The sequence below is a fragment of the Saccopteryx bilineata genome, chromosome 2 (assembly GCF_036850765.1).
Source record: "Saccopteryx bilineata isolate mSacBil1 chromosome 2, mSacBil1_pri_phased_curated, whole genome shotgun sequence".
NCBI lineage: Eukaryota > Metazoa > Chordata > Mammalia > Chiroptera > Emballonuridae > Saccopteryx > Saccopteryx bilineata.
Genome location: NC_089491.1, coordinates 3326377 through 3349308, shown reverse-complemented (window position 1 = coordinate 3349308; position 22932 = coordinate 3326377). Strand labels below are relative to the sequence as shown.

The 22932-nt window shown below is 64.1% G+C and overlaps 1 protein-coding gene across 1 annotated transcript; it reads left to right on the top strand.

Annotated features, from left to right (window-relative positions):
• Positions 1-72: 72 nt before the first annotated feature.
• DBH (dopamine beta-hydroxylase) lies at positions 73-22021 on the top strand. The gene is made up of 12 exons (XM_066255797.1): positions 73-416; positions 3107-3253; positions 4596-4853; positions 5716-5892; positions 6505-6607; positions 9532-9698; positions 12711-12854; positions 13266-13304; positions 13960-14019; positions 14820-14947; positions 15450-15609; positions 20018-22021. Exons 1-12 carry the CDS (start codon positions 99-101, stop codon positions 20147-20149), a joined length of 1833 nt encoding a protein of 610 aa, XP_066111894.1. The 5' UTR covers positions 73-98; the 3' UTR covers positions 20150-22021.
• Positions 22022-22932: the final 911 nt, after the last annotated feature.

Below are 22932 nucleotides of genomic sequence, written 5' to 3'. Positions count from 1 at the left end.
CACCAGACAAATGTGATTAAAGCTGCCGCCTGGGCCCGCTGCCCCAGGGCGCCCAGGACATAAATGTCCAGGTGGGGCGGCCGGGCTCTCACCCAGCCATGCAGGTCCCCAGCCCCAGCACGCGGGAGGCCGCCTCCATGTACGGCACGGCGGTGGCCGTCTTCCTGGTCATCCTGGTGGCCGCGCTGCAGGGCTCGGTGCCCCCCGAGAGCCCCTTCCCCTACCACATCCCCCTGGACCCCGAGGGGACCCTGGAGCTCTCCTGGAACGTCAGCTACGCCCGGGAGACGGTCCACTTCCAGCTGCTGGTGCGGGAGCTCAAGGCCGGGGTCCTGTTCGGGATGTCGGACCGCGGCGAGCTGGAGGACGCCGACCTGGTGGTGCTCTGGACCGATGGGGACCGTGCCTATTTTGGGGTAAGTCTTCCCCCTGCCCTGAGCTCGGCCCTACCGGGCCCCGTGGCCGGCCTTCCTCCTGCACTCACCCTCCTTAACCCCGTGTCCCTGGCTTGGGTGTCTTGGGGATGACAATTTGAGGACATCCGTGAGAAATAGGTGCTTTCTATGGTCTTTGGCTGCACACTCCAAACAGGAGGACCCCATGTGCCCAAGGAGGACAGCCACGTAGGAAGGACACACAGGCCACATACATGCACACTGCTCCACCCCCTTATGGGTTCAGACCCCACCTTCTCCACTCACACACACAACATCCAGGGCACCCACACCCTCCAACGCGGGCCTGGTGGCGCCCCGCAGGCACACCCCGACACCCGGCAGGCTGAGTTCTGCACACGCAGGGAAACCGAGCAGGTGCAGACCCCCCCCCCTGCCCCTGCCCCCCGGGTGAGGTGTGGAGCGAACCCACAGACCTGAGCTCTCGACTCCTTGCCTTCAACATTCACCCCGTTATTGCCCTACAGGGTGGAGAAAGGGAGAAATGTGTGTTTTTTTCAAACTAGAGCAACTTTGGGGCCTTAACACTTTGAAGGGAGGTCTCAGGGGTGTGTGTTGGGGGGGCAGCACCTCCCCTGAGCTACCTTCTCCCCCTCCTCCCCAGATGGGCCTGACCACCAGGGTCTCTCTGAGCACAAACCACAACTCTCTCCACAAAGAAACAGACATAGAAAAGTTAACCATTTTTTTTTAAGTTAGAAGGTACTTTCTTTATCTGTGAACAGAGGGGCTTTTGCTCCATGGAGCGGGGAAACCAGCAGATGCTCCCAAATCAGGGGCGATGCGTGTGACCTGGACTCCCGGCCCGGACTCCCGGCCTCTGTGTCCTCACTGGAGGAGTGGGGAGGGTCTCTCCCTCTATTCTCTGGGTCTCTGCGAGTTGACATGAGCTGACAGCAGCTGATATCTCTGGAACCCGACTATACTGCCTCCATCCCCATGACAACTCTACGGGAGGCCGGGAGGCCCATTTCACAGGTGTGGCCAGCAGCTGGGGTGGGGGTGGGGGGCTGCAGCCCCTGGCTTGCAGCCACCCAGGCAGGCTGGGCCACTGCTGGCCCTCCAGGCTGCCCTGCCTCCCACACACAAGGACGTGCAGTGGTTGGGGAGGGGTCACGGCCAAGAAAGACCCGAGGCAGCCCCCATTCAGAGCCAGAGCACCAGCTTCTTCCGGGGCTACGCGTCCCAACTCCCCGCTGCCTGCCGAGGGGGCCGGGACCTCGCCCTCCTGCACACCCACGGCAAGATTAATTTGCACAACAAATTTCTAGGCAAACAAATGTCAGAATTGTTTCTCCGCCTTTAGCAATATGTTCAAAGAATACATGCTGGATTCCCAGCCCCAGCCTTGCGGGCGAACTTTCTGCCTCCCTTTAAAACGAGTCCTCTGAACACCAACAGTGGTCCCCTCCACCCACCCCCAGCAGGCGCTGAGCTGCCTGGTGGCACTTTTCTCTAGGAAAAATTTTTGCAAAATCTGGTGCAGATTTATTTTTTTCCTCAAGGAAGTGAAGAAAACAATCTTTAGTCCTAGAAACAGGTTGTTGTTTTTTTTTTTAAAAAAAAGCCCTGCCTGACTAGGCAGTGGCACAGTGGATAGAGCATCGGACTGGGACGTGGAGGACCCAGGTTCGAGACCCCGAGGTCACCAGCTCATCTGGTTTGAGCCAAGCTCACCAGCTTGGACCCAAGGTCGCTGGCTGGAGCAAGGGGTCACTCGCTCTGCTGTAGCCCCCCGGTCCAGGCACACATGAGAAAGCAATCAATGAATAACTAAGAAGCCACAACGAAGAATTGATGCTTCTCATCTCTCTCCCGTCCTGTCTGTTCCTGTCTGTCCCTCTCTCTCTCTCTCACACACTACAGTCAAGGACCTGTGGGGCTCCCAGTGGGGACAGGTCTGCTCGCTGGGGGGCTCATCCTGCCTCGCTGCAGCCCCAGGGGGGCTTCTCCTCCTGCGCTGGCCTGAAGCCCCCGGTGCAAGGGAAGCAGCTGGGGCCAGGGGAGCTCTGACAGGGGTCAGCCAGATCTCCTTAACATCCTGGGGGAGCAGGTCTGCTACATCCCTGGGCCTCAGTTTACCCTCCCCAGGCAAGGCTGGGACCAGGGCGAGGGGAGCCAGGTGCCAAGGGCGCAGTGTTCACACTCAGGGCTGGACGAGCACAGCACGGGCACCTGAGCTGAGTGCCACCCTCAACACGGTGCCCGGTTTCTCTCTCGCCACCGCCCCCCCCCAGGACAGCTCCTCTCCCCGTCTCCCCTCTCCAAGGCTCCATGCTCCGCCTTCACCCCTTCTTCCGCGGACCAATGGGACTCGTGCTTGTCTAAGGCCCATTCCCCAATCATGGCACCCGCTTAGCAAGGCCGATTCCTGGGTGCCACCCAGAGGTCTGTGACTCTGCAAGGCTCACCAGCCCCGAGAGCCCTGTCTGTCCCTGGAGAGCCCCCCTTCAGGGACGCAGAGAGAGCGAGCTGGAGTCACGCTGTCTCCAGGCAGACACAGACAGTGAGACTGAGCCCCGACCTCGACCAGAGCCCCAGATCCACAGGGCACCCAGGAGTGTCCCTCAGGGCTGCGCTGCGGGCAGCGACCTGGTGCTCTGGCCTCTGGCTGGGCTTGGGGTGCCCTGAGCCTGTTCTCATCTCTGCAGGATGCTTGGAGTGACCAGAAGGGACAGATTCACCTGGACGCCCAGCAGGACTACCAGCTGCTGCAGGCACAGCGGACCCCGGAGGGCCTGTCTCTGCTCTTCACGAGGCCCCTGAGTACCTGTGACCCCCAGGATTACCTAATCGAGGTGGGTGGCCGCCGAGCCCAGGACGTCGTGGGCTGCGGGGAGCACTCTCGTATCAGGGGTGGCGTCCCTGGGCCAGTTCAGCACACAGAAGACACCAAGGAGGGACCCCAGAGGCAGCAGGGTGCGAACAAGGCAGTTCCGGAGACCTCTGCCATCCGCCTCTGATCCTCCAGCAAGCGCTCTCGTCGACACGTAGACAGCGGTTCTAGACGAGGGCCCTTGTCCCGAAGCCTCTCAAAGTGGGACCGGCATGATCTCGCTCCGGATGAGTTCTCTGTTCCTGGTTCTTCATCTCCGGGTGGAATTCTGGGAAGAGACCAGGATGCCTGGTTTCCCAAACCCGGCCTTGTTGCCAACAAGCTCTGAGGCTCAGGGCAGATTCCTACCCCCCCCGGGCCTCAGTTTCCCTATCTGTAAAGCACAAAGGGAAGCTGGGTGATCCGTAAAGTCTGACCAGCTCCGTCTGGGAGTCACCGCCACATCAGATCTAAACACCCCACCACCACCACCAGGTCCTCATGCCACTCCCAGACCCCAGTTAGGGAGACGCGACCCACCTTGTCCTCGAAGTTGCAATCCTTTTTACCTTTTAGCGTACTATGTATCACCGTCTTCAGTAGCCTTTAGGGGACAGTAGTGACGTGAGCTGGCGGCACGCCAGAGGAGGAAACTGAGGCCAAACGGGGGAAGAACGTGTCCAGAGGCTTGCGGCCGGTGGGGGCCGAGCATACTGTCCGGGCCCTCGCCCCCCTGCCCTGCCTGCTCCGAGGACGAGACAAGGGCAGGCAGGGGACACCCTCTCTGAGTGGGGGGGTCCACCCGGTGCCCACCACGTGTGCTTGGCTCAGAGCCTCCAGGCTGGGTGTGGGGGAGCCTCCTGCCTGGTGCTTTGAGACACTCTCCCCAGAGCAGCACCCAGGGCCCCCAGGTTCATGTGGCCATGAACTCAAGAGAGCAATTAGCCGCCGCCGCCTATATAAACACACGCACACCCACCGGCGCCCAGAAAACCACCACGTTAGGGCATTTCCCACAGGTGGATCTGGGCTCACACTCACGGCAGCCCGTGAGAAAGCCAGCCCCAGCCCCCTCCCTGCCTCTCGGAGTCTGCCTGTGACCTCCCCCCCCCCAGCTCGTCAGTGACTAGAGCTTTCTACTTCCACCCTCTCCCCCAGGGGGCTGGTCGCAGCCGTGTTGGTCAGTGTAGCTCAACGAGGTCAGTGCCAGGCATGTCAGCAGCCAGTAAGGGGGGGCAGGGACCTGGCGCCCCCTGGGTTACCGAGGAGCCCGGTTCCGGGGGTCTGTCTGAGTGGGTGAGTGCAGGCCCCTGTCTCGGCTGCAGGACGGCACGGTCCACTTGGTGTACGGGGTCCTGGAGCGGCCCTTCCCCTCGCTGGAGGCCATCGACACCTCGAGGCTGCAGACGGGGCTGCAGCGGGTGCAGCTGCTGAAGCCCAACATCCCCGTCCCGGCTTTGCCCGCGGACACACGCACCATGGAGATCCGGGCCCCTGGCGTCCTGGTGCCCGGCCAGGAGACCACGTACTGGTGCTACATGACCGAGCTCCCCGCCGGCTTCCCCCGCCACCACATTGTCATGGTACGCGCGGGTGGTCTGTCCGGCGGGGCGGGGCTTCCCCCTGGGCCTCAGAGGCTGCAGAGAGCAGAGAGCACGCCGTTTCGGGGAGCTGTCCGTGGTCCTGGTTCTATCGGGTGTCCTGGGATCGCCTGGACCTTCCTGCAGTCTGACCCCCCGTTGCCCTGCTCACTCCCCACCTCCCGGGGTCTCTGTACCCCAACTTCCCAACCTGGACCGAAGGCAACTAATAGCTTGAGCTCTGCCTCTTCCTTTGGGACAGAAATCGTTGTATGTCTGTCTGTCTGTCGGGCCACCTCCTCCTTCATTAAAAAGCAGTTTAACTCAGAACACAAGGGCTCTACACCCGCCTGGAGAGAGAACAGTGATGGCAATGGCTGTAGGGGAAGGGGAGGTGGGTTTCCCGCGCCATCTCCACGGTGGCCCCCACGCAGCCCTGGGTGTTGGCATTCCTGTGCCCAGGAGAGATGCTGTGTGAGTCCCACAAAGTCCCACAGCAGGACGCGGCTGGCCGGACTCACAGCCGCGGCCGGTCCTGGGCTCAGGCCACATTCTCACAAGGACAGCCACCTTCCTGCCCCCCCCCCCCGTTTCAGGAGATGGCTTGCCTGGGCCCCTCACTTCCCTCCCTGAGGAGCTCTCCACGGGCTTCCGGCAGGTTCTGCCTGGTTCCAGGTCGGTGGCTCTGCGGCCTCAGACCCGTGAGCCCCAGCAGCACTCTGGGAACTCGCCTGGCTCAACCCTCTCATTTCACAGATGGGCAAGCCGAGGCCCAGGGAAGGGAGATGCTGGGGCCAGAGCCCTCCTCAGGGGCGGGCGGGTGGCCTTCCGCTGCCCCAAACTCAGTGTCCCCTCCACCCCGCAGTATGAGCCCATTGTCACCGAGGGCAACGAGGCCCTGGTGCACCACATGGAGGTCTTCCAGTGCGCTGCGGAGTTCGAGAGCCTCCCCAGGTTCAGCGGGCCCTGCGACTCCAAGATGAAGCCCGAGCGCCTCAACTACTGTCGCCACGTGCTGGCCGCCTGGGCCCTGGGTGCCAAGGTGCGGCACCTCCGGGGAGCCTTCGGGGTCCCCAGCCCCCCACACTCGGTGTGCCCGCGTCTCTGTGTGAGAGGCCCCAAGGAGAGGGGCTCTGGGGGGTGGGTGGGGGCTCATGCGGCCACCAGAGGGGACCCACGCCCCAAACACCCCCGGCTGCCGGCTCGTGGCCTGCCTTCCACCGCTACGGAGACTTTTCCTGCCATTGTTAGTTTTCTATAAAAATGGAAAGGCGCCCCCCCCCCCCCCCCAGCTCTGTTCTCGTGGCTCCGGTCTCGTGTCCTGGCTGGACGTGGTGGGGTTTGTGCCCGAGCCTCCCTGGGCTGCACCCGTGGGGCTCTCCTTAGCTTCCCCCACATCCAAAGGCGGCCCGGCAGGGGTTTAGGGCCGAAGGGTGGCCGAGGGGTACCAGCACCCCCACTCCCTGACCCCGGGTCCAGGAACACCCGTGTGCGCTGCTGGCTGCCCGTTCGCGGGAGAGCCAGCTGCTCCACCAACACCACCCACCGCTGTGGTGGAGTTTCCAGCCAGGACCCCCCTCGGACACCCAGCCTGCCTGTCCGCGGAGGCTGCGGTATCTGAACGCCCGGCACCCCTCCCTCCTGCTCCCCGCAGGCCTTTTATTACCCAGAGGAAGCTGGCCTTGCTTTCGGGGGCCCCGGGTCCTCGAGGTTTCTCCGCCTGGAAGTTCACTACCACAACCCGCTGAAGATACAAGGTAGGCCGCCTGAGGGCTTTTTCCGCAGGGCCCCGCCTCTGTCCCCTCCCCGAGGGCTGTTTCCTCAGGGCCCCGCCTCTGTCCCCCCTCGGAAGCCCTTCGGCTTGCTGTGCTGCGTCAGAAAAAATAATAGGGGCATCTGTTCAGCCCTGGACTCCTCCCCCAAATCATGCGTCAGGGATGGAAAGTGAGCTGGGGCAGACAGTGGGGGCGGCTGGATCACGCCGTGCCTGAAGGTGGACAACCGGAGTCGGTCTATAGCAGGGGTCCCCAAACTGCGGCCCCCTGAGGCCATTTATCCGGCCCCCGCCGCACTTCCGGAAGGGGCACCTCTTTCATTGGTGGTCAGTGAGAGGAGCATATTGACCATCTCATTAGCCAAAAGCAGGCCCATAGTTCCCATTGAAATACTGGTCAGTTTGTTGATTTAAATTTACTTGTTCTTTATTTTAAATATTGTATTTGTTCCCGTTTTGTTTTTTTACTTTAAAATAAGATATGTGCAGTGTGCATAGGGATTTGTTCATAGTTTTTTTAATAGTCCGGCCCTCCAACGGTCTGAGGGACAGTGAGCTGGCCCCCTATGTAAAAAGTTTGGGGACCCCTGGTCTATAGGATGGGGATATCAGCTGATGCTGAGTCAGAAACTGAAATGATTTTCCTCTCTCTCTCTCACCAACATCCTCTACCACAGACAAACACATAGCCTTCTTCCTCTTGCTTTCTCTCTTTTTAACGATATTCATTCCACTTGTGTAAGTTGGCGGGGGGGGGGGGCAGAGAGAGTGTGTGAGGTAAGAGTCTCAGCTCCAGGCTGGGTCCCCCAGCCCGTCCCTCCCTTGCTGCGTGACGGGGTGGGTGGCCCTCGCCCTGCTGCGTTGGCTCACCTCCCACGGCCCTGCTGGGGCCAGAAGAGCTCGAGTGTGAGCCTGCAGGCGCTGCGCTGGGCGTGCCAACCGCTCCGGAGACTTTCTCGCCTCCGGGCGGCGGCACGACTGGCTCTTCCGGCGGAGTTATCTACAGCACGCACACAGAAGGGCGTGAGGCGGCCGGGGCCTGCGCGTGAGACAGGATTTATTGCTCGTTTCAACTCGTTTCGATGGGGTTTTGAAAGCTCCTTGGGCGTCAGGGAAGTCTGTCTCTTCCTGGCTATCGGCTTGTATTTATGGATCCTTTGCAAACATGAGGATGTTCCTGCCTGGCACTTCCCCGCCCCCACGTCTGGGGACGGCTGCTCTTCTATGAATACAGCTCCGCCATGGTCCCCCCCCTGCACGTGCACCCGTCACATCTCCTTTTTTGTCATCGTCCTCTGATGCGGTCAGCCCAGAGATACAGAGGCTGAGGGTGGACGTTGCGGGGGAGGGGGGGGAGGGGACATGGAATTGGAGGAGAGGGAGGCAGAGGCAGGAGGGGGCCTTCCTGGCTTCCCCTCCAAGCAAGTGAGCAGGGAGCCACCGGGCCCCCAACAACGCCCTGGGCTCCCACCCCAGCTTGGTCACTTCCCAGACTGGCGATCTCGGGCACGGTCCTCAGATCGGGCTCTGAGCCTCAGTGTCCACGTCTGTAAATTGGGGACGATTCTTCAGTGACAGGGCTCTGCACCCATCCATCCCCAGCTCTCCTGGACGTTCTGAGGAGCTGTCCAGCCTCCTCTGCCCTCCCGCGGGCCTCTCCCCACATTCCGTCCCACAGTGCTCAGGACCTCGTCACTGACGGACGCCAGGCTGGCGGAGGGCGAGAGAGAGAGAGGACTAGAGGCCACCTGGCTGTGTGGCTGTGTGGCTGTGTGGCTGTGCCCGGGGGCGGCAGGACCCGCGGCCTCTGACCCTCACCTCCGTGTGAGCGCTGGGAGGCCATCCTGGGAGCTGGGAGGCCGTCCTGGGAGCTGGGAGGCTCTCCGATCAGCAGCCTCGGGCGGAGCTGGCAGGTGTGGCTGCACCGTGATGGGCAGAAGCACCGAGACCACCTTTGGAAGAGAGACCCTGGACGGCGAGCTGAGGCTCACGGAGGGGCAGGGACTGGTCTGAGAGCTCCCTGCACACTGTTGACCGAGGGGGGCCCTGGACCGTGTGTGAGCCGGGGAGGCTGAGGGGCTGCACCCTTTAGTGCCGCCCTGCTCCGGGGGGCCCTGCACCCGCGGAGGTTTCCCCTGAGACGGCCGTCCGCTCAGCAGGCGCCCCGGGTCCGCCCCGACCCTGTGGGACAGCGGTCACAGGGAGAAGGTGGGAAGCCACGAAAACGGGGCACTTTAGAGCTCCTCGTCGACCTCAACGGACAGACGCGCTCTCCCTTCCCGTGTGGATGAGGGGCTGGGGCCTCCCTGGGAGATGGGCCTGTGGACGGAGCTCCGCGGCCTCCTCCTGGCCCAAACCCCAGGGACAGGTCAGCTGGCAGGCCGGTTCCTGCTGAGGTCCCTCTGAACGTGGAGGAGGAATGCCAGAGCCCTTGTCACACTGTGGGAGGGGTTGGCGAGCCCCCCCCCAGCCCCCACTGGGCTCCACGCTGTGGGAGGGGTTGGCGAGCCCCCCCCAGCCCCCACTGGGCTCCACGCTGTGGGAGGGGTTGGCGAGCCCCCCCCAGCCCCCACTGGGCTCCACGCTGTGGGAGGGGTTGGCGAGCCCCCCCCCAGCCCCCGCTGGGCTCCACTGCACTGCTGTGGTCACCTGCCTTGACCAAGCCACCCGGTCCTGCCACGTGACACGGTGGCCCTCTCTGTCCATCCGGGTCTTGCAGGGCGTGAGCTCATGGAGCCTCACCGTGGCAATGGCAGCTGCACCTGCTTCCTGGTGCAAACAGCTGTGGGAGGCAGGGGTGGGGTGGGCCCGCTGCCTCCTGCCCGAGGGCCGCTGGGGTCCGTCTGCCCCGGAAGGGGGAGGGCAAGTGGCCTCTGCTCACCTCCGCCGCCCTCCCCGCCCCCCCAGGCCGGCGTGACTCCTCGGGCATCCGCCTGTACTACACGGCCACCCTCCGGCGCTTCGACGCGGGCATCATGGAGCTGGGCCTGGTGTACACGCCCGCGATGGCCATTCCTCCGCAGGAGACGGCTTTCGTCCTCACTGGCTACTGCACGGACAAGTGCACCCAGCTGGTGAGTGGGGCTGGGCCTGGCACCGCCCTGGCTCCCCTGACGAGGCCGCGCGGGGGGCGACCAGGCAAGCCAGGCCGGCCGGGCGGCCGTGTGGGACCCCTTCGCCCAGAACCCCCTGCAGCCACCGCACGGCCCCTCTCGCCTCTCTGGGCCGCGAAGCGTCCCGGGGGCTGGTCAGCACGGGCACCTCCCTCTCCGGCAGTAACCGGGCTCTGCTCGGCCAGCCTTGTGGGCCGGTCCTTCCAGGAGCTGCATCTTAAAATACGCGTGTTTGCGTGAGTAAGCTCCACGTGCCCTCACCGCTACAAACACACAACGCAGCTCAGGGTAACGCCGCCCGCCCCCCACCCCACTCCGGCCCAGCAGTCTCTCCCTTCTCCCCAGGTAGCCAGTTCCTGGCTCTTTCGTGTCCTCCCAGGCTCCGCCCCTCCATATTTCCTCATGCCCTCCCATGCAGTGTGTGCTTGAAAACAAACTGAATAGCAAACGTGTGTCCTGTGACTTGCCTTTGAACCGCTGCCTAGCAAGGCACAGCCTGGTTGTCACTGTGGATTTCTCTGGGGCGGGCGGACCAGGTAGAGAACAGGAGCTGCCCAGGGCAAAACGTGCCGGGCAGCCGTTCTCGGTTCTCAGGGCCCCGTGCAAGGGGCCCGTGTGAAGGTGGGTCAGCACTAAGACCCGGAGCAAACCGTGGGGAACACAGCTCCCGGAGGAGTGGGTGTGACCCCCATCCGCGCCAAGTCCTGCACCCCCGGTGCTCGTCCCGGCCTGTGCTGAACTGTCCCCTAACGATCAGTGTCCAGGATGCCATTAACTTGTGCTGACAGGAAGAGGGCTGCAGGGAAATCCTTGTGCACAGGGAAACGGCTTATTAGGTAGAATTCTAGACATGAAGTTGCTACGCACAGGCGCTTTCGCTTGAATAACTCTCTCACAGGCCCGTCCCCCCTCCCCCAATGCCATTTTCCTTCTCCTTCTTACACAGGACGAGAGGGCGCCCAGTCCCAGACTGACCCACCCACCCTGTGACCAATATTCTAAATGCTTTCTCCATCACTGAGGAGGAAAACATTTTACTGCTGGGCAGGGTGAACGTCCCCGACGGGGGTCCTTTCTCCTGGCTCCTGGCCGTGGCTACTCATAAGCTTTGTCCAGCACTCCTAGTGGGTTCTTCGTCTGCCTTACTATGGGTTCTTGCTCTTTTTATATTGTATGGGTGGCATTTCACAGTCTTTTGTGAATGTTGTGAACATGTCCCCCTGTTCCGAGCCTGAGCCTCTCGGAGCGGCCGGCAGGGACGTGTCCACGTGCCATGTCACAGATGGGGGAGCCCGAGGCTTGCGGGGGGGGGGTGTCTCGGTGCCGGCGGTGGCAGAACCAGGGTCCGCCCGCCTCCAAAGCTGTGCCCACCGCCGCAGTCCGCTTGGTGGTGTGGTGTGCAGCGCGTCTGCCTTTCCAGCGAATCGATCCGTTGGGATCTGTTCTCCGTGTGGGCTCCCCAAGTTTCCCGGACCCCTGACCATTCAGCCAGCAGAGTGTCCTCCAGCCCAGGAGGGTGACAGTTATCAGCCTGCACAGGACACATTTGCTCCTGCCGGAGACCAGGGGCGAGAAACTGTCCCCATACACAGCACCTGACGTGCTTTCCTGTGTCCCCAGAGCACCCATCGGTGACATCTGTGCCATGCAGAAGGCTTTGTGCCAGGGCCCGGGGCTGGGGGTGACCTCCTTGGGAGCAGGAAGCTACTGCTAATGACAAGGGCGGGGAGAGTGGCAGCTGGTGTGGGCCAGGACAGACATCACAGAGGTGACATCAGACAACTTGCAGAAAGCCCGGTGGCCGGTCACTCAGCGACAGGAGGACAGCAGCAGGGACTACAGCAGCCAGCGGTGTAGACGAAACAGAGCAGAACCCAGCGGTGCAGGGTCCGGGGGCTGACCGCGGCGTGGGGAGAGCCCTCACAGCGTGTCCTGCATGTTGGGCAGCGTGCTGGCTGAGCAAACTTAACATTAGTTTGGGGAAAGCGTCCACCATCTGGTAATACTCCCTCATGCCCTAACGGTGAAGCTTTGATGTCCGGTGCTACGGCTGAAAATACAAGGTCACTGTGATGGCTGGGAGAGACCGCCTGGCCACCGTGCAGGTGAAGGGAGGTCGTGCTGCGGGGCAGCTGGAGCCGGAGCATGGCAGGTGCAGACGGGACCACCCAGCGCGCAGCCGGAGCGTGGCAGGCGCAGGACGGGACCGCCCAGCGCGCAGCCGGAGCGTGGCAGGCGCAGGACAGGACCCCCAACGGGACCACCCAGCGCGCAGCCGGAGCGAGGCAGGCGCAGGACGGGACCGCCCAGCGCGCAGCCGGAGCGTGGCAGGCGCAGGACGGGACCACCAGCGCGGAGTCTCCGTGTCCCCCGACGCAAAGTGCAGAGCGAGGAGGCTGGGCTGTGCTCACGTGGCTGCCCCTGCCCACGGAGGCTCGCCTTCAGGTCTACTGAGTGGACGCAGAACGAACTGCCGGCCTTCAGGGGCTCAGGAAAGGACCGAAGAGAAGCTGTCCACCCCCGATCTGGCCTCTGACGCTCCAGGCCAGGCTGCTGCCCGGGGAAGGATGTCAGTCTCAGAACAGCGTGTGTCCTCCTAAGGTTTTTCTGATGGGGATTTAATGGACGGGGAGAAGTACAAGGACCAGGAGCACAAACGCTCTGGGGGAGTGAACTTGGCCTCACTGCCTGTGGCCGAGGGCGAAGCCAACGGCGAGCAGAGGGCAGTGATCGGGGCCTCCCGCCCCGTGGTCAGGCGATCGGGGGCCTCCTGCCCGTGGTCCGGCGATGGGGGCCTCCCGCCCCGTGGTCAGGTGGTCAGGCGATGGGGGCCTCCCGCCTCGTGGTCAGGCGATGGGGGCCTCCCGCCCCGTGGTCAGGCGATCGGGGGCCTCCCGCCCCGTGGTCAGGTGGTCAGGCGATGGGGGCCTCCTGCCCCGTGGTCGGGCCTGACCCTGCCACCCTGCCCCGCAGGCCCTGCCTCCCTCGGGGATACACATCTTCGCCTCTCAGCTCCACACACACCTGACGGGGAGGAAGGTGGTCACTGTGCTGGCCCGGGACGGCCATGAGAGGGTTATTGTGAACAGGGACGACCACTACAGCCCTCACTTCCAGGTACGCGCCTGCCTGTCCTGCCAGGGCCTCTTTGAACTTCTCTCTCCCAACTGCCATAGAAACACCTCGTCCCGGGGTTCCTTGTCCTGGGCCAGGCCCAGACACCTGGCAGGGTGCCCAGTGGCCAGTCCCCCGCCCCCCGGGGAGGATTTAATCTAAGGGAGAGACTTGTGGTGGATTCTGGTGTGTGGCCGCTTGCAGGACTTGGGGGACCCAGGCATCCCCGTGGCAACATCTGTCTTGGAACTCACCTTGTTCTAATCCCTCCTGGAAGAAGCTGAATTTAGCCAGTCCTGCCATGGGCTGGGGCAGATTGACACCCCCCCCCCCAGGGGCCCGGGAGGTGGCTAGAGATGGGTCAGCAGCTCTCTGAAGTCCCCCTTCCTTCCATCCTCCACTCTGCCCGCCCAGGAGATCCGCATGTTGAAGGAGGTCGTGTCTGTCCACCCGGTGAGTGCCTGGTCAGGGTCAGGGTCAGGGTCAGGGTCAGGGTCAGCGTGGCTGGGAGGGCCAGAGTGCATTCCCTGGAAGGGAGAGACAGACAGTGATGGGGGTGGGGGAGGCTGTGCAAAGGTCTCGTCCGTGTCCATGCAGGGCAGGGGTTGGGCTGTCCCATGGTGAGGCTCTCTGGAACTTCACAGAGAGGCCACAGAGCGATCGGGACCAGAAGGCGCTCAGGGTGACACGTGTCTGTCTGCCTCATCAGCCGGCCACAAAGCCCAAAAGCTTTAGAGAGAGACGAGGGCGTGGAAGTTGCAGAGAGGCTGCTGATTGTGCAGAAGGGAAGCCCCAGGCTATGGGCAAGTTCAAGTGACTGCTCAAGGTCACCGTGGGCTGTGATGCGGCCCCCAGTTTATACAACCAGCAGCCGGCCGGCCGTGGCCTAGGCGCTAAGGAACCACAGAAGCCAAAGAGTAGTCGCACCCTGGGAACATTCAGCTTGTGACACTCACATGTGGGGTCCCAGGGGCCAGGGCTGGACTCCCCAGGAATGGATTGATGACCCCATGTACTGTGGCCCAACCACGTGTGCAGACAGGCCCAGAGCACAGGCTACTCTGGGTCTGGCGGGCGCTGATGGGCATCTGTTGGCTTGACTCCACAGGGGGATGTGCTAATCACTTCCTGCACATACAACACGGGAGACAGGAAGCTGGCCACCGTGGTAAGTCACCCTGACTTCTCCCTGCCACCTGCCCTGGCGCACACACAGCCTGGGGCTTCTAATCTGGACTGTCTACACTTTTAAGAGGACATCTTTTTTCTTACCTAGAGCGCAGGTTGCTAGAGGGCACGGTGACCCTCCCTCATTCATTTGATAAACAGAGTGGTGGGAGAGAGAGCAGAGATCCCCTTGGCACTGTTAGATGGATGGATGAATGGATAGATGTAGGATGGATGGATGGATGGATGGATGGATGGATGGAAGGAAGGAAGGATCAATCGAGGAATGGGTGGGTGGATGGATGGGTGGGTGGATGGAAGGAAGGAAGGATCAATGAATCAATCAATCGAGGGATGGGTGGGTAGGTGGATGGATGGATGATGGATGGATAGATGGATGGATGGTTGGATGGATGGATGTAAGGATGGATGGATGGATGGATCAATGGATCGATCAATCGAGGGATGGGTGGGTGGGTGGATGGATGGATGGATGGGTGGGTGGGTGGATGGGTGGATGGATGGATAGATGATGGGTAGATGGATGGATAGATGATGGGTGGATGGATGGATGGATAGATGAAAGGAAGGAAGGAAAGAAGGAAGGAAGGAAGGAAGAAAGGAAGGAAGGAAGGAAGGAAGGAAGGAAGGAAGATAAATTGAGGGATGGATGGGTGGATGGATGGACAGATAGATGAACAGACATACAAACAAATGCATGGACCACACAGAAATGCTGAAAGCTGACGACAGCACCTGAGAGTGGGGGACCAGTGCTGACAGCCCCTCTCCGTCCTGCAGGGGGGCTTTGGCATCCTGGAGGAGATGTGTGTCAACTACGTGCACTACTACCCCCAGACACAGCTGGAGCTCTGCAAGAGCGCCGTGGACCCTGGCTTCCTGCAGAAGTACTTCCACCTTGTGAACAGGTGACGGCTCCCTGGGGTGTGCCTGCCTGTGCTGTCTGCCTCCGGGCACGGCAGGGGAACCCCAACACAGAAACCCCAGCCCACGCTGCGGTGAAGTGCCTGGGCAGATGCGAGGGGTCCAGGCTAGGTTCTCGGAGCCAGGTGTCACACCTGTGGCAACCACACCTCCACTGCCCCTTGAGGTGCCTGTGGCAAGCATTGCCAATGGATCTCTGCACTGGCTTTCTGCTGAGTCTGAACTTGGCCCCAGAAGCACCCTTAACCCCTTCCTGCAGCAGCCATTCCCGGCCGGCATGAGAGATGCAGGCTATTGGCCATTGCTGGTGTGGAGGCAGGGCTAAGACACTAGGAGGCCTAGTGCATGCAGCTTGGTCAGGGAGAAGGTGACCGGAGGGCCACTCTGGGGGCTCCGCCCCATCTGCAGGGAGGTGTCCCCTGTGCCCTACTGGGCTCCCCTCCCATCTGCAGTCCCCAGACTGGGCCGTCCCTTCCCACCTGCCAGGTTCAACAGCGAGGAAGTCTGCACCTGCCCTCTGACCTCCGTCCCCGAGCAGTTTGCCTCTGTCCCCTGGAACTCCTTCAGCCGAGACATGCTCAAGGCCCTGTACGGCTTTGCTCCCATCTCCATGCACTGCAACAAGTCCTCAGCCGTCCGCTTCCAGGTACGCCCGCCCGGCGGGTGTGAGTGTGTGGGGGCGGGGTGCACGCTCGCCCACCCTTGGCCACGCCCTCGCCGTTGCCCTGGACAGCCAGCAGCTGTCCCCTCTGTGCCCTCATCAGCCCCGGGGCTCCAGAGGACCCCAGTATGATAGGACCGCCCTCCAAGGAGCTTCTGGCAAGAAGCACTCAGGCAAAACCATTAGAGAAATCAGGGAGTGATAGACTGACCCAGACAGACAAACGGCCTGTCGAGGGAGAAACCGACAGCGCCCACATGGGCAGGAAGGCTACCCTCTGCTGGGTGACATCACATCATCACATCACAGGACTAATCTCAGCGGTGTGATCAGGGCGCCAGCCACCTCCCCCGCAGCCTAAAAATAAAGCATGCTGGGAGGGGCAGGTGAGACACCGAACTGTCTGAGACTGGCGCCGGCCGCGTCTCCTTGTCGGGGACCCACGGGGACCCATGGGCGGCTCCTTTCTGCCTGGCGCTGGGTTAGGCACGGAGGGCTCTGCAGATGCTGTGGCAGGTGTCCTGGGAGCGTACAGGAAGCCAGATAGATTGCCCAATGAAAAGTCCCAGCCACAAGGCACAAGGGGCGGGACGAGGACTGGCTCGTGGGGGTGGCGTGGGGTGGGCGTGTGGCGTGTGAGGCCGCCCGTGGGGGTGGCGTGGGGTGGGCGTGTGGCGTGTGAGGCCGCCCGTGGGGTGGACGTGTGGCGTGTGATGCAGCCCGTAGGGGTGGCGTGGGGTGGGTGTGTGGCGTGTGAGGCAGCCCGTGGCGTGGACGTGTGGCGTGTGATGCAGCCCGTGGGATGGCGTGGGGTGGACGTGTGGCGTGTGATGCAGCCCATGGGGTGGCGTGGGGTGGACGTGTGGCGTGTGATGCAGCCCGTGGGGGTGGCGTGGGGTGGGCGTGTGGCGTGTGATGCAGCCCGTGGGGGTGGCGTGGGGTGGACGTGTGGCGTGTGATGCAGCCCGTGGGGTGGCGTGGGGTGGACGTGTGGCATGTGAGGCCGCCCGTGGGGGTGGCGTGTGGCGTGTGATGCAGCCCGTGGGGGTGGCGTGGGGTGGACGTGTGGCGTGTGATGCAGCCCGTGGGGGTGGCGTGGGGTGGGCGTGTGGCGTGTGAGGCCGCCTGTGGGGGTGGCGTGGGGTGGGCGTGTGGCGTGTGAGGCCGCCCGTGGGGTGGACGTGTGGCGTGTGATGCAGCCCGTGGGGGGTGGCGTGGGGTGGGCGTGTGGCGTGTGAGGCCGCCCGTGGGGTGGACGTGTGGCGTGTGATGCAGCCCGTGGGGGTGGCGTGGGGTGGGCGTGTGGCGTGTGAGGCCGCCCGTGGGGTGGACGTGTGGCGTGTGATGCAGCCCGTGGGGGTGGCGTGGGGTGGGTGTGTGGCGTGTGAGGCAGCCCGTGGCATGGACGTGTGGCGTGTGATGCAGCCCGTGGGGTGGCGTGGGGTGGACGTGTGGCGTGTGATGCAGCCCGTGGGGGTGGCGTGGGGTGGGCGTGTGGCGTGTGATGCAGCCCGTGGGGGTGGCGTGGGGTGGGCGTGTGGCGTGTGAGGCCGCCTGTGGGGGTGGCGTGGGGTGGGCGTGTGGCGTGTGAGGCCGCCCGTGGGGTGGACGTGTGGCGTGTGATGCAGCCCGTGGGGTGGCGTGGGGTGGGCGTGTGGCGTGTGAGGCCGCCCGTGGGGTGGACGTGTGGCGTGTGATGCAGCCCGTGGGGGTGGCGTGGGGTGGGCGTGTGGCGTGTGAGGCCGCCCGTGGGGGTGGCGTGGGGTGGGCGTGTGGCGTGTGAGGCAGCCCGTGGGGGTGGCGTGGGGTGGGCGTGTGGCGTGTGAGGCCGCCCGTGGGGGTGGCGTGGGGTGGGCGTGTGGCGTGTGAGGCAGCCCGTGGGGGTGGCGTGGGGTGGGCGTGTGGCGTGTGAGGCCGCCCGTGGGGTGGACGTGTGGCGTGTGATGCAGCCCGTGGGGGTGGCGTGGGGTGGGTGTGTGGCGTGTGATGCAGCCCATGGGGGTGGCGTGGGGTGGGCGTGTGGTGTGTGAGGCCGCCCGTGGGGTGGACGTGTGGCGTGTGATGCAGCCCATGGGGGTGGCGTGGGGTGGGCGTGTGGTGTGTGAGGCCGCCCGTGGGGTGGACGTGTGGCGTGTGATGCAGCCCGTGGGGGTGGCGTGGGGTGGGTGTGTGGCGTGTGATGCTGCCCGTGGGGGTGGCGTGGGGTGGGCGTGTGGCGTGTGAGGCCGCCCGTGGGGTGGACGTGTGGCGTGTGATGCAGCCCGTGGGGGTGGCGTGGGGTGGGTGTGTGGCGTGTGAGGCAGCCCGTGGCGTGGACGTGTGGCGTGTGATGCAGCCCGTGGGATGGCGTGGGGTGGACGTGTGGCGTGTGAGGCCGCCCGTGGGGTGGGTGTGTGGCGTGTGAGGCCGCCCGTGGGGGTGGCGTGGGGTGGGCGTGTGGCGTGTGAGGCAGCCCGTGGGGGTGGCGTGGGGTGGGCGTGTGGCGTGTGAGGCCGCCCGTGGGGGTGGCGTGGGGTGGGCGTGTGGCGTGTGAGGCAGCCCGTGGGGGTGGCGTGGGGTGGGCGTGTGGCGTGTGAGGCAGCCCGTGGGGGTGGCGTGGGGTGGACGTGTGGCGTGTGAGGCCGCCCGTGGGGTGGACGTGTGGCGTGTGATGCAGCCCATGGGGGTGGCGTGGGGTGGGCGTGTGGTGTGTGAGGCCGCCCGTGGGGTGGACGTGTGGCGTGTGATGCAGCCCGTGGGGGTGGCGTGGGGTGGACGTGTGGCGTGTGATGCAGCCCGTGGGGGTGGCGTGGGGTGGGCGTGTGGCGTGTGAGGCCGCCCGTGGGGTGGACGTGTGGCGTGTGATGCAGCCCGTGGGGGTGGCGTGGGGTGGGTGTGTGGCGTGTGAGGCAGCCCGTGGCGTGGACGTGTGGCGTGTGATGCAGCCCGTGGGATGGCGTGGGGTGGACGTGTGGCGTGTGATGCAGCCCGTGGGATGGCGTGGGGTGGACGTGTGGCGTGTGATGCAGCCCGTGGGGTGGCGTGGGGTGGACGTGTGGCGTGTGAGGCCGCCCGTGGGGGTGGCGTGTGGCGTGTGATGCAGCCCGTGGGGGTGGCGTGGGGTGGACGTGTGGCGTGTGATGCAGCCCGTGGGGTGGCGTGGGGTGGACGTGTGGCGTGTGATGCAGCCCGTGGGGTGGCGTGGGGTGGACGTGTGGCGTGTGATGCAGCCCGTGGGGGTGGCGTGGGGTGGGCGTGTGGCGTGTGATGCAGCCCATGGGGGTGGCGTGGGGTGGACGTGTGGCGTGTGATGCAGCCCGTGGGGTGGCGTGGGGTGGGCGTGTGAGGCCGCCCGTGGGGTGGACATGTGGCGTGTGATGCAGCCCGTGGGGGTGGCGTGGGGTGGGCGTGTGGCGTGTGAGGCCGCCCGTGGGGGTGGCGTGGGATGGGCGTGTGGCGTGTGATGCAGCCCGTGGGGGTGGCGTGGGGTGGGCGTGTGGCGTGTGAGGCCGCCCGTGGGGGTGGCGTGGGATGGGCGTGTGGCGTGTGATGCAGCCCGTGGGGGTGGCGTGGGGTGGGCGTGTGGCGTGTGAGGCCGCCCGTGGGGTGGACGTGTGGCGTGTGATGCAGCCCGTGGGGGTGGCGTGGGGTGGACGTGTGGCGTGTGAGGCAGCCCGTGGGGGTGGCGTGGGGTGGGCGTGTGGCGTGTGATGCAGCCCGTGGGGTAGCGTGGGGTTGGCGTGTGGCGTGTGATGCAGCCCGTGGGGGTGGCGTGGGGTGGGCGTGTGGCGTGTGAGGCAGCCCGTGGGGTGGCGTGGGGTGGACGTGTGGCGTGTGAGGCCGCCCGTGGGGGTGGCGTGGGGTGGGCGTGTGGCGTGAGGCAGCCCGTGGGGTGGCGTGGGGTGGACGTGTGGCGTGTGAGGCCGCCCGTGGGGGTGGCGTGGGGTGGGTGTGTGGCGTGTGAGGCAGCCCGTGGGGGTGGCGTCGGGTGGACGTGTGGCGTGTGAGGCAGCCCGTGGGGTGGACGTGTGGCGTGTGAGGCCGCCCGTGGGGGAGGCGTGGGGTGGACGTGTGGCGTGTGGGGCCTCCCGCGGAGGTGGAGTGGGGTGGACGTGTGGCGTGTGAGGCCGCCCATGGGGGTGGTTTGGCCGACACGTCCGCCCGCCCTCGGGGGCCTCTGAGTGCTCCCTTGGGGTGGAGGCTGAAGTGAGGGTGAGCGGGGAGGTGGAAGGGCCAGGGACTCCTCCGGGTGAGGATCCCCAAGTTGCCAGCCAGGGTGGGAAAGGGTGAGTTTGGTTCCGGACAAGATGAATTCGAGGACGAGAACCCAAGAGGTCACTGGGGCAAGGGGCTGGGGCTGGCACCCTGCTTCAGCCCTCCAGCCTCAGTTTACCTCGTGGTCCCTTCCGTACAGGGTGAGTGGGATCTGCAGCCCCTGCCAGAGATCATCTCCAGGCTGGAAGAGCCCGCTCCCCGCTGTCCAGCCAGCCCGGGTCAGAGGTCCACTGGCCCCACCGTGGTCCGCATTGGTGGGGGCAAAGGTTGACTGGCGGGCCATCTTATTACTACCCCTCTAGGCCATCCCTGTGGGCTCATGCCAGCTCTGTGCTCCCCCACTCTGTGAAGACCCCTCCCCCCCAAATCAAACAGTTCTGTGTGCCCAGGATGAAGAGGCTAGGCTACTCCCGTCTGAGACCATGCTTCATTCCAGCATTCTCCTCCTGCACGGCTAAAGCTCCCATGAGAGCTCCCTGTTGACCCACCGGGGCTGGGCAGACCAAGACCCCCTCCCCAGCCTCTTGACAAAGCGTATGGATAACCCAGCTGGGCGGGCTACAGCCAGTGCTCCCAAAGCTCTGCCCACGTCTCTGGAGTGCCCGGTCTTCCCGGGACATGAGCGCGCCCGCCCTCGGTGAGGTAGACTCACCAGGCCCGGCTGGGTTGATGGCGACTTGTGCAAATGTGCCTTGTGGGAATGCTTCTCAAACGCTTCCCTGCCAAGTGGCTCCTTCCTCACAGTGGGCGGCTTCCCTGCCCACGGAGGCAGGACCAGCCATTTAGCTAGTTAGAGAGGTGCCTAAGAAACAGCTCCATTCCAGGGTAAATAGATATTTCCGCCCACCTCAAGGGAAACCCTTCATAGCAACTCCCCGCGGAAGACAAGCTGGCAAAGACCCAGTCAAGGGTCTGGGCGCCCACTCCTGGGGAGGGGGGCGTGGGGACTATTACCTCCCGGGTTCTTCTCCTCCCGTAACAGCCCAAGCTCTGGAATCAGACCGGCCTTAGAAGCCCGTTGGCCTCTCCATGCGGGCGTGACCTGTGTGGACCACTGCCCCTCCCTGCCCCTCAGTTTCCCTATCTGTAAAATGGGGCCGACGCTGCACAGGTTAACGAGACAATGAAGTTCACACGTGGGGCAGCCTTGCGCCCACCGCTGGAAGCCGGGGCAGAGCGCTCCGCGCAGGCACTGCGCCCATGGCGCGTGGCGCGCCAGGGACGATGGAAATGTTCCTCGCGTCCCTGCCTGTCTCCATCTTCCCCTCCTCGGAGCTGCCTGCCTCCCATTTAAGGCCAAGTTGGGCTTTTGGAGTTTCCTGCAGGGAGTAACCGATTGGGCTGTGTTCAGCCAGTTCAGCAAAATGCTGCGCAGCCTCTCGGGAAGAGAGAGCGGGTGATGGATGGGCCTCCCAGACGTCCGCTTCCGCCCCAGCCCACGTCCGCTAAGCGGCTGCTTCTCCCGTGAGCCGCCTCATTACAAGCGGAACGATGCAGGCTCCGCACTGCGTAGTCGTATAAATCACGGCTCCCCCCCACCTCCCCCGCCACTGCATCGCAAGTCACGGGGCAGGATCGCTGGGAGGTGCCAGGTCCCCAATAGGCACAGGCCGGAGAGCCACCGGTCCTCAGTCATCTTTACAAACGCAGGTGACAGGTGCAGGAGAGGCGGCTCCCTGCGAAGGGCAGGCTGGGGAGGGTGGCCCCGGAGCAGGCCCTACCTCTGGCATTGGTCTTCTGGCCCAAGGAGAAGATCCCCGCCCACCCCCTCCCCCATCGTGCCCAGGTCAGCCCAGAGCTCTGCCAGCCTCACACCATCACCTTGTCCCCAAACGCTTGAGAGGCACTTGTGGCATCCCAGTCTCGGCAAGGAGGAATGGAGGAAAAGAGAGGAGTCATAGCTCACCCAGGGTCCCCCAGAAGGTCAGCGGTCATTAAAAAAATCACACCCAGTTCTGCCCAGCCTGTGGTGGCACAGTGGGTAGAGCATCCACCTGGAATGCTGAGGTCGCCGGTTTGAAGCCCCGGGCTTGCCCGGCCGAGGCACGTGTGGGAATTGATGCTTCCTGCTCCTCCCCTCCCCTCCCCTCTCTCTCTCCTCTCTCTAAAATCAATAAATAAAATCTTGGAAAAAATAAATCACACCCAGTTCCAGAACTTTCCGCCATCCACAGTGATACCTCTGTCTTTGCTCGCGTGTGAGCTCTCAGGCCGGTTATTCTTTTCCGCCCGGGGACACCCTGTCCCACCCGGCCCCTGGCCTGGACAGCGCCCCCACCCTCACCATCATACCCCGTGCTAGGGGTAAAGCCGCCACTCCGCACACTGGCTCTGTGATCACACTCTTAACAAACCCACAACATACGTGCTGTTCCTGCCCCCACAGAGAGCCGGGGAAACGGAGGCTCGGAGACTCACAGGTGCCACGGAGCCCAGCGGGAGCCGCGGAGCCCAGGAGCAGCCCCAGGTCTGACCGCAGAGTCTGGGCCGCCCGACTCCATTTCCTTACTTAGGAAGCGGCCGGTCCCTGACTCTTGGGAATTGACTAAGCAGGAACAGCTGGGGGGGAGCACATTAGTTCCTGAAAACCACCCGTCCGTCAGAGCCAGGGGCTGCCCTGGCCAAGCCCCTCTCACAGCTCTCCAGGCCTGCCCACCTTCTGAAAGGTAGGGGTGGAAAGAAGAATGAGGCCAGGGTCTGGGTCCCCGTCCCTCCCTCTGCCGTGTGACCCGGGACCCGGGACAAGGTGCTTCCCCTCACAGGGCCCTCTGTCTCCCTCCTGTGCTCAGCGGCTACACGAGGTCAGTGGCTGCCGCTCTGGACAGCACAGCTGTACCCCATTCCCATCACTGAGTAAAGTTCTGGGCAGCCCTGGCCCATGGCTGAAGTCCCAGATGGCACCAGCTCAGTCGGCCCTCGTGGGCAGGGGCCAGGGGACTGGGAGTCCCTGGGCTTTCCTTGGTCCTCACTGGGGAGACGGGCACCTCATCTCCACCCATGGGGCTCTCCCCCGTTTAGCACTTGGAGTCCAAAGGCCAAGTGCCGTCCCTGCTC

Bases quoted from the DNA above. Each gene is read 5' to 3' on its own strand.
- DBH (XM_066255797.1), top strand. From the start codon at position 99: ATGCAGGTCCCCAGCCCCAGCACGCGGGAGGCCGCCTCCATGTACGGC. The intron at 9,699-12,710 runs GTGAGTGGGGCT...CCTGCCCCGCAG, and splicing joins CGGACAAGTGCACCCAGCTG to GCCCTGCCTCCCTCGGGGAT. The intron at 15,610-20,017 runs GTACGCCCGCCC...CCTTCCGTACAG, and splicing joins CCTCAGCCGTCCGCTTCCAG to GGTGAGTGGGATCTGCAGCC.